The sequence below is a fragment of the Trichosurus vulpecula genome, chromosome 3, assembly GCF_011100635.1.
Source record: "Trichosurus vulpecula isolate mTriVul1 chromosome 3, mTriVul1.pri, whole genome shotgun sequence".
NCBI classification, from domain to species: Eukaryota; Metazoa; Chordata; class Mammalia; order Diprotodontia; family Phalangeridae; genus Trichosurus; species Trichosurus vulpecula.
Genome location: NC_050575.1, coordinates 137,242,324 through 137,257,265, shown reverse-complemented (window position 1 = coordinate 137,257,265; position 14,942 = coordinate 137,242,324). Strand labels below are relative to the sequence as shown.

General features: G+C 37.1%; 1 protein-coding gene across 3 annotated transcripts in view; it reads right to left on the bottom strand.

Moving 5' to 3' along the window:
• ANKRD27 (ankyrin repeat domain 27) overlaps positions 1-14,942 on the bottom strand; it is a 98,714-nt gene that overhangs the window by 19,237 nt on the left and 64,535 nt on the right. For all 3 annotated transcript variants that reach the window (XM_036751153.1, XM_036751155.1, XM_036751154.1), the window contains exons 15-18: positions 5,441-5,523; positions 4,598-4,713; positions 4,068-4,160; positions 820-1,017 (exon numbers count right to left, since the gene is read on the bottom strand). In XM_036751153.1, the coding sequence (XP_036607048.1) occupies positions 820-1,017; positions 4,068-4,160; positions 4,598-4,713; positions 5,441-5,523 (490 nt within the window). The remainder of the gene's footprint in view (positions 1-819; positions 1,018-4,067; positions 4,161-4,597; positions 4,714-5,440; positions 5,524-14,942) is intronic.

Genomic DNA, 14,942 nt, shown 5'->3' with positions numbered 1-14,942 from the left:
CTGCAAAGTGGACAAGCATAACTTAGAAAATTACAGAAAAATCTCAATTTCCAGAAATGCAAATGGAAGAAACCACTCCATCTTGGTCTTCCCTAAAATACCAAATATATAAAGACAATACAAAAGGAAAAAACAATAGTTAGAAAGACTTCTTCACCTAAGCCAGAATATATGAATTTAGTTTTCTAAAAGTTTCAGGATCAGAGACTGATTCAAGGAATAAAGTTAATATAATAGTAATATCTTTCACATTAGTGAAAAGGCTCATTGGAATAAAAGAATCACATTTTAAATGAAGCTAATTTAATAGCTAGAAGTAGAAAGTAGGTTACATTCGAACAACAAATGTACAGAAGAAACTTGAATGAAAGCTATTTAGGCTAAAAATCTAAACAATGGAATGACCATTTTAGGGTAGACTATAGAAATGATAGGGTAACTGGAAAGTACCTGTAAAGAACTGATAATTAAAAAGGAACTCAATCTCTAAGCACTTGTTACACACACCCTTACTTCCTACTCTACTTTGTAAAGATTTTTCAGAGCTGTGTTTTTCGTTTTTTCCTATTTCCATCTATGCCTTGGGCAGAAAGGATTTACCTGGTTATTTAAAACTCTTGATGCTCCACTGAGAAAGGTACTTTGGAAATTGAAAATATAAATGAGTGAAATGCATTAATAATTAATGCCCAAATGCAACTGGGCAGTTGCGAGCCAAATTCTATCCTCAAATATGTTTGCGTTATTTGTGAAAGAATACAAAAAATAACTGTGGAACCAAATTATAAAGACTCAAACAAAGAGATTAAAAAATGCTACCTTGGAGTTTAATGCACATTTCAGTGGTGTTTCTTTCATTCGGTTCTGGTGCTCAGTGCTGGCTCCATTTTGCAGCAATACTTCTATGATGCCCTGATAGCCCCAGCGCGCAGCTATATGAAGAGGTGTGTCTCCTTTTTCATTACCAATATCTAGTCTGCAAGAATGCACATCATAGTAGACTAAAGCCTTCACACACTGCAAAGAAATTGGGAAACCATAACTGTATGCACTATGCATCAAGCAAAACTGGTAAGTTTAATTTCTACTCTCTATATTCTCCCATCACTTAGTAATGCCAAAAAATAGGTTTTAATTCTATACAGTGATCAGATAACAGAGCAATAAACAACAGGTTAAATTTAAAAAGACTCTGGGTTATCAGATTAAGATTTTCTTTTTAATGCACATAATATGAAGAGTGCTATGCTTTATGCATCACACTTGCCTTTCAGAGCAGAATCAGCATCTTAAAAGGTAGACTCAATATCTAAGCACTAGAAAATAACTGGGCATATAAATTAAGATGATAGATAATAATCTAAGTCCTTTAAGCCACTGAGAGTGAAAATTGACTTTGGTATCATAGGTGGGACAGCCCTTGTGTTTTAGGGACAAAGCAGTCCAAGTTATCCCAAACCGGAACCCAGGAAAATAAGTTTATACCACTAATCCCACTAAATCTTGAAATAAGACAAAGCCTCCTAGGTAAAATCTGTATTTCTAAGATGTGTTTAACCAATAGAAATGGGGGGAGAAAAAGAATGAGGTTAAGAAATAAAGTGGTTAATCAACATAATAGATTAGGTATACAATATAAAGAAGTAAATGACCACAGTAACCTAGTGTTTGATAAACTCAAAGATCCCAGCTATCTGGGCAAGAACTCAGCTAGGAAAACTGGAAAACAGTCTGGCAGAAACTAGATCAGCATCTCACGCCATATATTAAGATAAGCTCAAAATAGGTGCATGATTTAGACATGAAGAGAGTATCATAATCAAATTAGGGGAACATGTAAAAAATTACCTGTCAGATCTAAGAATAAGGGAAGAATTCATGACCAAACAAGAGACAGAGAGGATCATGGGAGGTAAAATGGATAGTTTTAATTACATTAAATTAAAAAGGTTTTGCACAAACAAAACCAGTGCAGCCAAAATTAGAAGGAACGCAGGAAATGGGGGGAGGGGGATGGAAGAGCAGGGTGGAGAATTGACAACAAGTTTTTCTGATAAAAGTCTCATTTCTCAAATATACAGAGAACTGAGCCAAATTTGTAAAAAATAAAAGCCATTCCTCAACTGACATGTTCAAAAGACATCAACAGGCAGTTTTCAAAAGAAGAAATCAAAGCAAATAGTCATACGAAAAAATGCTCTAAATCACTAATAAATAGAGAAATGCAAATTAAAACAACTATGAAATACCACCTCACACCCATCAGATTGGCTAAGATAATAGAAAAGGAAATGGCAAATGTTGGAGTGGATATGGAAAAATAAACCTTAAAACCTTGCTAGTGTTGCTGTGAATTGGTCCAACCATTCTGGAGAACAATTTGGAACTATGCCAAAAGGGCTATAAAACGATGTATACCTTTTGATCCAACAATCACCCTACTGGGTCTGTATGCTAAAGAGATCAAAGAAAAAGGAAAAAGACCCATATGTACAAAAATATTTATAGTAGTTCTTTCTGTAGTGGCAAAGAATTAGAAATCGAGGGGATGCCCATCAAATGAGGAATGGTTGAACAAGTTACGGTATAGGATTGTGATGAAATTCTATTATGCTGTAAGAAATGACAAAGGAGGTAGTTTCAGAAAAACCTGAGAAGACTTACATGAACTTATACAAAGTAAAGTGAGCAGAACTAGGAGAATACTACACATAGTAACAACAATATTGTGACAATAATGAACTGTGAAAGACTTAGCTACTTTGATCAATACAGTGACCTATGTCAATTAAAAAGGACTCATAATGAAAAATGCTATATGGCTCCAGAAACTGATGGACTCTTGAGTGCAGACTGGAGCATATTTATTTTCTTGGGTTTTTTTCGCATTGATACTAATGTGGGAATATTTTGCATGACTTCATATATACAATGGGTACCACATTTCTTACCTTTTCAAGAGGTGGGGGGAAGGGTGAAGGGAGGAAGAGCATTTAGAAGTGAAAATAAAAATAAAAAATTGATAAGAAAAAACTGTAGAAGGAAAAAAAGGATGAAAAACACTTATTGATCAGGGTGTGACATGCAAACTGGACATCTGAGTGGAGTCACTGAGTTAGTATGTAAGTACATGTGTCTTACACTGGCACTGTCAAAGGGTAGCAATACTAGGCCAGAAGAATAAGAAGACGAGGAGGAGATCAGGCTAGCTTTCTTTTAGGAAATAGCAGCATGCCTGCAAATCACAGAGTACCATAATCTAGGAAAGAAGGCTATTAGAAGATAAGCCATTGTCTCTGTTCTCACAGAAGATATGGTCTATGAGGAGGATAAGACATAAATAAACTATAATATACAGTATGACATGAAAAAATACATCAACAATGGGGCAGCTAGGTTGCACAGTGAGTAGAGCACCGGCCCTGAAGTCAGAAGGACCTGAGTTCAAATCCGGCCTCAGACACCTGACACACTTAACTAGCTGTGTGACCTTGGGAAAGTCACTTAACCCCAATTGCCCTGCCCATCCCCCCTGCAAAAAAAAATACATCAACAAAACAAAATGCTTTGAGAAGTCAGAGGAAAGCTATTTCTGAAAAGGGGGTAGAATAGAAAAGCCTTCATGGGGAAGATATTTGAGCTCTGCTTTAAAGGAAGGGGAAGGAAGGATATTCCAAGCATAGAAAATACTCTTGCTGTGCTTTGGGGAGAAAGAACAATTTAGTATGGCAGGAGGGTAGAGTGCACAGAGAGGAGGAATAAAAGATAAGACTAGAAAGGCAAGATGGTATCAGATTGTGGAAGGCCCTGAATGCCAGATTAAGAAGTCAAATTCATGAGGCAATTGATATACAAGGATGATTATTCTGCCTTTGGCTTAAAAGATGAACTAGCAGGTGAAGATGGTCAAGGTGAGAAAACATTTTAGGAGGCTACAACAATAATACAGGCAGGCGATAATGACAGATAAACAAAATCAACATTAAAGCTTTTCACTTTTTAAACTAAAATGAGTATTAATTATAATACTATCAGAGTGTCTATTTAATTAGAAAATAACTACTCACATCTTCATGACCATAGGTGCAGGCTAAATGGAGAGCTGTGTTGCCATTATTATCCTGAATATCTGCATCTGCCTTATAGTGCAACAACAGAAGCTTAAAGAGGAAAGAGTCAACAGTGAGCACCTGAAAGTTAATGCAGAAGTACAAATGACAAACTCTCGTAATTCTCTAAGTATCACCATGAACCAAAATGACACATACAAACCTAAATTCTTTACATTTTTAAGGGTCAAGGATTCTCTTGGTTTTATAAATTCCATATTATTCCCAACCCAAGACAAGCCATTTATGCCACTAATCCCAAAACTATCTACATGCCACGGTAACAGCTCTGCCTTTCACTTGTCCTCAGCAATGTAAGGGAGGTGATGCAGCAGGACAGGAAGTAAACTCACATTCATGAATGAAATGAAGCTTATGGAAAAACTACTGGCATAACAGCAAAATCAAATATAGACTTCTACTTGCCTATCTTTTTTCTTTCTGTGTTAAATCATACCCAGGCATTACTGAAACAATGGACTGCTTACTGTAACACTCTGATAGCCCTTCTGACAAGCCAGATGAAGAGGTGTTGACCCATGGTAATCGGTTGCATTCACTACAGCCCCTTTGGAAACCAGCAGATCAATGAGTGATGCTTGCCCTAGAGAGAATACAACAAGTACTTCAAAACAGATAAAAGCTACATTCCTGAGAGGGAGAAAGTTAAAGGGAAACAAAGATTTTCCAAATTGAAACAGGAAATCCCAACTTTATTTCCTCTTTATCATCCACTTGGTTCAGTTTATATAAAGTAAGTGCTTTGATATTTAAAGGAGTCAGAGCTTCTACGTTATTCAAGATGACAAAATTGCAACCCCTCCTTCAAACTTCCTTGAGTCAAAAAGTTTTATAAAGTAATGTAAGTTTAAGCAATATGAGTTTCTTTGAGTTAATATAAAAAAGAATCTAGCCTTTGGCAAGAAGCAGTCCAGATCGATAAAAGGCAGAAGAGTAGTTGTTTGTTTGTTCTGTCTATGAGAATAGCTGGATATATCTGACTCTCAACCAGCAGAGAAAATGGAAAATAAGGAGGAAGGGAGGGGAGGTACAGAGCTGCTGTTTTTACAACTCTGATTACGACACAGGAACGTGAGCTTTACAGGAAGGCTCTCGACCTGCTCTTCTGGCTGGACAGAAATCATTTCTTCAGCCATCAAGGCTGAAGCAGCCGAAGAGTGAGCTGACAAAGCATTTGGCATTTTTAAAAGATTTGGCTTCTTTCAAATGAAGAGCACTGGGCTGGAAAATAGACAACCCCCCAATCAATGAATTCACTTAACCTTTATGAGCCATGTCAGTTATCAAGAAGAAGGCACAAGGCTACCTACCACAAATAGCAGCTACATGCAGTGGCGTGTAACCCCTGTCATCTCTGGAAAATGGAGTGACAACTGAAGGGTCATTCAGTCTCCTACAGACCAGAAGTGAAGAGAAGAAAAAACAGCAAAACAAATGACACATTAGGTAAAATTTTTCTAAATCAACCTGCCATTTCCCAGTCCAAGTAGATTTCATTCAGTGATGTCACTTTGGCTATTAAATCATAGAGTCTCAAGGCTAAAAGAGACTCATCAGCACCTAGTCTAACCCACACTTGAAAAAGAACCCCTGCTACAGAGCCTGCAAATGGTTGCCTTACCTCTGCTCAAATGCAAGGCAACCTTCCAAAGCAACTTTCTCCAATGAGGAGCAGCTCTAAAGGGGAGGAATCACTGTCATATGTTAAGACCAAAACTTCCTCTTGCTTTCCAGGATCAGTAAGAACAAGTCTAATCCCCCTTCTAAACGCAGCCCTTCAAACACTTCAAGAGAAACAGTCTTCTCTTCTCCAAGTTCCTTAAAGTGATTTTCACACTGCATGAACATGAGATCCTTAGCCATCCTGGTTAATGCCTTCTAAATACTCCTCAGTTCAGCAATATCCCTCCTAAAATGTGGCACCCAGAACTGAAGTCAATACCCCAGATGGGTCTGACGAAGGCTCTTCTCTCCTTATTCCAAAAAACTAGCTATCTGGGCTTCTCTTAATTCAGGTTATGATTGTATTAGCTCTCTTTATTCTATCACACTGTTGATTCATATTAAGCTTACAGTTCACTAAAGCTCTCAGATCTTTTTCAAGCTAACTGATATCTAGCCACACCTCCCCCACCTTGAGAAGTTGATTTTTTAGCATAAATGTTAGACATTACATTTATCCTTTATGAATTTCATCTTATTTTATTTGGTCCAGTGTTCTAGCCTGTCAAGATTTTTTTTGTACCCTAACATTGTTGTTCCAATGGATTAGCTATCCTTCCCAGCTTTTTCTCATCTATAAGTTCTCACTGATAATGTTAAACAGTATAGCCCCAAGCACAGATCCCTAGGACACTCCAATCTGACACTGACTCACTAAGAACTATACTTTGAGTCTGGCCATTCAACCATCTCCAAATCCACCTAATTTTATGATAATCTAACCCATATGAATTGTGTGAGAGGCTTTATCAAATGGTTTGCTAAAAACCTAGGTAAACTATATCTATAGTATTCTCTAGTTTTAGTAACTTAGTTAAAAAAGGAACTAAAGTTAGTCCAGTATGACCTCTTCTTGATAAAGTAATGTTGGCTCTTTACATTTTTTAATTATTAAAACATAAATACTAAGTACCAAAACTACCAACTAAACTTGCTAAGAGCTACTTAAATGTATATTAATTTCATTAAAGTAACAACTTTTCAGTCAGTCCTTCTGTGTCTCATTATGATTCTTCACTCATTCATGCTTATCCATTTTCTTTTTGGCTCTTTACAATCATGCTTTCTTTTCTAGATATTCACTAACCAATTCTTTAATAATATAATCCAGATAAAGTCAAACTCACTGACCTATAGTGTACAGACTTCTCTTCCATTTTTAAAAAATCAGGGCAATATCTGCCCCTCTCCAATCCTGTGGCTCCTTTCCCGGTCACCATGATTTTTCTAAAATCACTGGCAGTGGCACAGAAATCACTTCTGCAAGTTCTTCCAGTACCTGAGATGTAGTTCATCCAGGTCAGGTGAACTCATCATGTGCACCTAGGTGTTCTCCTAATATCTGTTTAATTATCTTAGATATCACCCTCCCTATTGGCTATTTTTATTCTGTCCTTCCCATTCCAAAGACCATTCTTTCCTTGACAGAAAAAAAAGCAAATGCAAAACAAATCTTGAGCAGCTCCTGCCTTCTTTCTGATGTCAGCTGTTATTGACCCCATCCCTTCTTTGATTTTTTTCCCTGAAACAACTTTAAAACTTTTTTTAAAAAACATTTTTTATCCTTAGCTTTCCTTACCAGCTGTAGTCATCCTGAGGTTTAACGTTCCTTATACTCCTCTTACAGAACTATGCCACATCCCATATTAATCTTCTACTACACACCCTGTTTCCATCTTCTGAATATATATATACATACATATTTAAATCTTAATTTTAAATCTTTAAGGCAAGCCATGAATATGGAATACTGCATATACTATCAGATTCAGTGGATGTATTAGTTGGTTTACTCAACTGCTCTTTGTCTTTCTTTTAATAATTCTTTGTTTAAAAGGATGGCACACATTCCCCAAATGACAAATGGTCAAAGGATACGAACAAGCAGTTCTCAGAGGAAAATAAATCCAAGCTATTAAAAGTTATGTGGAAAAAAGGTCTAAAGTACTACTAATCAGAGAAATACAAATTAAAACAACTGTGACGTTCTACCTCACACCCAACAGATTGGCAAAGTTGACCAAAAAAAAGAAATTGGCAAATGCTGGAGGGGTTGTGGGAAAAGAAGTACATTAACGTATTGTTGGTGGAACTATGAAGTGGTTTAGCCATTCTGCAAAGCAATTTGAAATTATGCCCAAAAAGTTATTAAACTCTGCGTATCCTTTGACTTAGCATACCTCTACTAGGTCTATACCCTAATGAGAGCAAAGAAAAAAGACCTGTATGTCCAAAATTACTTATAGCAGCTCTTTTTGTGGTGGCAAAGAACTGGAAACTGAGGGAGTGTCAGAGAACGGTGGAAAGGCTGAACAAGTTATGGTACATGATTGTAATGGAATACTAGTACACTATTACGATAAAAAGGGCAGTTTGAGATGCCTGAGATTTGTGTGAATTGATACTGAATGAGATGAGCTGAATCAGGAAAACAACTTGCAGAATAACAACATAATATCCACCTGCAATTCCAGAGGACTCATGAGAAAACATGCTGCCTACCTCCTAACAGAAGTAAAGGACTCAGAGAAAATGAGATACATTTTTTTGGGACATGGCCAAAGCAGGAATTTGTTTTGCTCAATTAAACATGTTTGTAACAGGGTCTTGTTTTTCCTTCTTTCTCAATAGGGGAAAGGGTTGAGATGGGAAGGGAAAAATGCAAACCTAAAAATAAAAATAAAATTGTATTTTTTTAAAAAGCAAAGCTATTTGTCTTTAGAATATTGTTGTCAATCCAGAAATTGTAATCTTGGTTCTGCTTACTTCATTTTTCCTCAGTTTATCCAATTTTTTCCAGGTTCCTCTGAAACCAAACCCTTTATCATTTCTTACATAACAACAGTATTTCATTACATTTAGTCTCTTATGATTGTCCATTCATATTTCTCTTTTTATTGCTTCTCTTAATTCTTGTGTTTGCACTTTAAAGTTTCTATGCAACTCAAGTTTTTTTCATCAGTAATGCTTGGAAGTCATCTAATTCATTAAAGATTCAAGGATGATACTCCATCTTTCTGAATAAACTACTCTTGAGGATAACCTATATCCCTTACCTTCTAGAGTATTATAGTCCAGTTTCTCTGTTCCTTTCTATTCATGGCTGTGATTCTGACTGTGGCTCCTCAATAGCTAAATTCTTTCTTTCTGATTCCTTCACAGTATTTTTGACCTGGAAGTTTTCAAGTGTCCCCAAAGTGGTCTGGATTTTAGCTATAATGTTCCTGGAATTTTTCATTTTGGAGTTTCTTTCAAGAGTCAGCAAATTCTTTGTATTTCCACTTCACCCTCTGGTTCTAAGAAAGCTAAGGGAATTTTCTTTTAAGATTTCTTGAAATATGATGTCTGGGCGTATTTTTTGGTCATGACATTCAGGTAGTCTAATGATTGTTAAATTTTTTCTTCTCAACTGGTTATCCAGGTTGGTAGTTTCTGCTATACCTTATATTTTCTTCTTTTTTAGAGCCTTTTTCTTTGTTTTAATATTTCTTGCTGTCTTGTGAAGTCACTGGCTTATATTTAGTTCACTCTAATTTTCATAGAGTTTGTTACTTAGGCAAAATTTTGTACATCGGCCAAGCTGTCAATTCCTACCTGAGGCAGCCAGGTGGCACAATGGATAAGGTGCTTCACCTGGAATCAAGAAGACCTGAGTAAATCTGACCTCAGACATTAACTTGCTATGGGACCCTGGGCAAATCACTTAACCTCCATTTCCCCCATTTCCTCGACTATACAATGAGGATAATAACACCACCTATCTCACAGGATTGTTAAAAGGATCAAATGAGATAATATTTGTAAAATGCTTAGCAGAGTTCCTGGAACATAGTAGGTTTGATGTAGATGTTTATTCTCTCCCTGCCCTTTCCAATTCTTTCTTCCCTAGCTCTCATTTTTTTTTCTAATTTTGTCCTCTAGCACTCTCATTTCATTGATTAAGAAAAAATTAAAATTTTTTTTTTAACTCTTGCTTGATTTCTTCTAGGAATTTTACTTGAATTGGTGTATAAGCTGTGTTTTTCTTTGAGGCTTTGCTTATAAATATTTTGGACTTAGTCTTTTCTTATGAGTTTGTGTCCTGAGTGTCTACGTCACTATATAGCTTATTATACTGAGATTTTTGTTTGCCTATTCTTCCAGCCTATTTCCTGACTCTAGACTTCACACTGAATTTGTTGCTTGTTGTGGAGGATATTGAGCATTGTCATTTGAGGATCTCAGGAACGGCACAAGCTAGAGACCCACAAGCTTTCAGTATTCCCAAAGCAGTCTGATACAGGGCAGTCTGATCACTCTATACCCCCCCACCCCACCATGTGAGCTCTGCAAGTTCCTGACCTGTACTTCAGTCTGAGCAACAAGGCTGAGTCTGCCTCAGTTGGAACTTTAGCGACTTGGTGCTAGATTCAAGTACTATCAGTTAGCTAGAAAGCTCTGCTGGTTCAGAGTGACAGAAATGTTGGCTTCTCTTTGGTCTAGGTCAGGATGCCTGCCCTAGTTATTCTTCTGCAAACTTCAAACTGGGTTAGATCATAGACCTAAGAATCCCCACTGCTGCAGGGGTCCAAGTCACACAGCTGCTACTTGTTTCTGAACTTCCTCCTTACTTGGTACATAAGATAGGGCCCACAATCACTTCTTACCTGGGACTCTACCCACAGGTGAAGTCTACCCTGCATCTTTGACCCAGAACTTAGCAATGAGTGACCGGGCTCCCAGGTGGCACCAGTTTTTGCACGTTATACTAATTTAGAGCCCTCTATGCTTCATCTGGAATCTCTTGTCTTGGTGCACAGCCTTTCCCTGGGTTGGAATGAATGCTCTGCATAGTCATCCCTGGTTAGACCTTGCCATTACTCTGCAAGAGATGCATGTCTCTGTGTACCTCTTGATACAACATGAGCTGGAAAAATAACTCACTGGAATTTTTTTCTTGGGTTTTCTGATTAGAACTTATATGCATTTTCTACATCTGCTTGAGGGATCTTGAGGAGAGCTAGGGAGAAAGCTCACTGTACTTCTTCAAAACACGATCTTGACTCTTCCCTTTGTCCGCTATTAAATTTTCTACAAGTGTCTCATTTCATTCTAATTCCAAACCTGAACCATCAGACCATTCTAAGTCAAGCCTGGCCTCTCACAGCCCTCTTTCCTGTCTCATACCTTTCCAAAGCTAAATTCTAGTCATAGGTTTCATCCTGTAAAGCCTCCGTGATACCTCTGAAATCAGAGTTGCTTCCTTATAATAGAATCTCTAGTTCATTTTGCTTGTCAGCCATATTTAGTTCATTTGTTTTGTTTTGTTTTGTTTTTGGAGGGGGAAGGCAGGGCAGTTAGGGTTGTGACTTACCCAAGGTCACACAGCTAGTAAGTGTGTCGAGTGTCTGAGGCCATATTTGAACTCAGGTCCTCCTGACTCTAGGACCAGTGTTCTACTCACTGCGCCACCTAGCTGACCCTAGTGCATCTGTTAATATTGGAGGTCTCAGGTTTTATCACTGATTCCTTTCTTAGATTATGTTACCTCTGAATTTTAGGTATCTTTACTTCTCTTCTTTCAGTTTAAGCCTTCTGGATAAGACTTGAAAGACACTGGAAAACACATTCTTACATTCTTTGTTATATGTACTCTAAACTTGTTCAAGAGGATCTCACTCCTATATTTTCAACTCTGGTTGAAAAATCCAAATTCTATTCTTAGACATCATCTTTTTATCCAGTTGTTCACTTTCCAAATCAGAATCCTTGGTCTCTTAGGCAACTGGGATAAAAGTACCAACTGTGCCCCTAAGGTTTTCAGTCTCAAGGATTCAAAATCTTTGACAATGCTTTTTAGTGTTCCTTTTGACGGTAATATTTGAAACCACTTCAATAAGCAAGAGTAGGTAATATCTATCTGTCTTAATGAATCTTAAAGAGATTGTCATATCTTACAAGCATAAACAGGAAAAATTACAAATCTCAGTTGTCATTGTTAAGACAGATAAACAGTTTCCTCATTACCTTCAGCAGGAAGTCACGAACTACTACTACTCATTCTTGTAGCTTCTTCCTTTTCTGTCTCTTACAGGATGATCTCCCATTTGAAAGCACTTTTGGACCTATTTTGTCTTTACTTGGAAAACAAACAGCTATTTCCTCTTCAGGCTGTCCAGCCCCTTCATCTTCAGGAAGAGCCTCAAATTGGTTTCTTAATTCCAAGTATGCAGTGGGTTTTCATCTTTTCTTCTCCTCTGTATAACATTCTTCCACCCTCCAAGTAGGCTCCTAATAATAGGCTTGCTCACCTTCCTGACACAGGTCATTCCCCTCTATTCAGATCCTTTTTCTTCTTGGTTTTCACACTGAATCTTGCTTCCAATGGTATGCGAGCATCCCAACAGAGAGACACATGTAGCCTATAAGGCTCTCTGTCTAAGCAGTAAGACCAGAGAGCTTCCCCAAGAAAAGACTAGGGTGGTTGTTAACCCACAGTGAGGGCTCGTGGGACCATTAGTAGATGGCAAGGAAGTAACCAGTAGGAATATGACTGAAACACACCTGTGGTCCAAAGTCTCTATAACCTTGTCTTCAGATGACATAAAGGACTATGAGGATATAGTGCTCTCAACTTCAAAGATCCACAGAGGCTTAACCCCGACAAGACGAATTCATAGAAACTAGGAAACTAAGCAAGGCTGACACATTACCCAAAAGCATGGGGTGAGAGTACACATCCTGGCACAAAAGCCGCAATTAAAGAACTAAAGTTGAAGTAATGAGTAAGCCAAAAACAACACTAACCAGTTATCAAATGCTGTTGAAAATCTAGACATCCCACAAAAAGTAATTCTGGAATAACTATGAGAAACCAAAAAAAAATTGATTTTTCCAAAAGGACTACATGAATACCTACAGGAGTAGGCAACCTGTGGCCTTGAGGCCACATGTGGCCCTCTAGGTCCTCAAGTGCAGCCCTTGGACTGAATCCAAACTTCAAAGAACAAATCTTTAGGTCCTCAAGTTCGGCCCTTTGACTGAATTCAAATTTCACAGAACAAATCCCCTTTAAAAAAAAAGGGTTTGTTCTGTTAAGTTTGGATTCAGTCAAAGGGCCACACTTGGGGACCTAGAGGGCCACATGTGGCCTCGAGGCTGCAGGTTCCTCACCCCTGAGTCCTAGGAAAAACAAAGCAAGAGATAAAAATAAAAGCACTTGAGGAAAAAACTAAAATAAAAAAAAAAGGAAGCTCTTGAGCAAAGAACTGAAAGCAAATAGTCTAGAACAGAATTATAAACCTTATCCAAGTGACAGGCTCCATAAAAACTAGAACAATGACTCCATTAGAGAGCAAGAAATATTAGAAGAAAATCAAAAGACTGAAAAAATAGAAGAAAATGTAAGATACCTGATAACACAAACAACTGACATGGAGAATAACTGGTCACCCATAAAGCCATAATAATAAAAAATCCTGGACATTATATTTCAGGAAATCATAAATGAAAATTGCCTAGATCTATGAGAACCTAAAGGCAAAGTAAATATGAAAATAATATACTAATTACCTCCTGAAAGGAACCTCCAAAAAAAATTCCCAGTTAAGTCAAAGACTTCCAAATCAAAGAAAAAATACAAAAAACATCCAGAAAGAAAGTGTTCAAGTTCCAAGGAACCATAATCAGGATCACACAAGGATTGGCAGCTATAAAGAAAGGGAGTTGGAATATGATATTCCAAAAGGCAGAAAATACAGTCTTACAATCAAGAATAACTTAGCCAACAAAACTGAATACTTTCCCCCTGCAAAGGGAAAAATGACCCTTTAATGAAATACAGGATTTCTAAGCAATCAAGATGAATGGTGAAAGCTTAGTAGAAACACTGAAATACTACTAACACAGGAATTGAAACCCCACCAAAAAAAGGTAAATATGCATGATCAAGTGGGAAGAACTATATAAGGATGAAGTGTTTACATTTTTAAAGGGAGAGAAAAAACAAGTGTCATCAAGGATCACAAAGGGAGTTAAGTATGACAAAAGACCCAGCAGTTATTTAGTTACATTCTGATGATGTTACAGAAAAAATAAAAAGGAGAAGAAGAGGGAGGTGTGAGAGGAATGGACATCATTTAAATGTCACTTTCACCTGAGGCAGTCAAGGAGGGTAGATCAAAATATAATTACATTTACAGGGAAATGAGAGACACAGGCAGGGAAAAGAAGTACGGGCAGACTTGGGAAGGACTTAATCATAAACAAAATAAAATGAATCAGAGGACAAATTATGAAGGAGTTTAAAAGCAAAGAAAGTAATAACTTGTGTCTGGTATCTGGGGAAAGGGAAGAAAAGAGGAGCAGGAAAGCAGAACTAGTTTGCATCAAGTATAGATCACTAGTGCTGTCCACACTGCTGACTCACTACCCTCTTCTTTTTTGTAAAGAGGAAGCAGGAAGCAAAGAAAGGGAAAGTATTAGAAATTAGGATGTCGGAAAATACAGTTAATCATAATAACAGAACATGAATGCAATGAACTCACCCATAAAATGGAAGCATACAGCAGAATGAATGAGATAGCACAAGTCAACAACGTGTTTATAAGAAACACACAAGAAACATAAAGATTCACACAACTAGAGCAAGTGGATAGAAGAAAATCTCATGCTTCAAATGAGCTTAAAAAAAGAAGGGGTAGCAATCATTATGTCAGACAAAAAAGGGCAAAAAAGTAGGCAAGCCTAGACAGTAAGAGAGTATCTTTTAAAAGTTAAAAAGGAAACTACATTATCCTTAAAAACACCAGAGACAATGAATTAATATCAATACTTCACATGTATGCACCAGATCTTTACACAGTATTTAAATAATTAAAGAAAAGTTAAATTATTTGCAGGGATAAACAATAAAACTACATTAATGGGGGCCTTCAATGTACCCCTTTCAGACCTACACAAATCTAACCAAAAAAAAAAAAGGAAGCCATTAAGGGGTTAAATATTTTTTTCTATATGAGATATGTTGCCTCTCAGGTAGTTATTGAATGGTTAAAGAAATGAGCATACATATTTTGCAACAGTACATACCACTTTTATAAATATTGACAA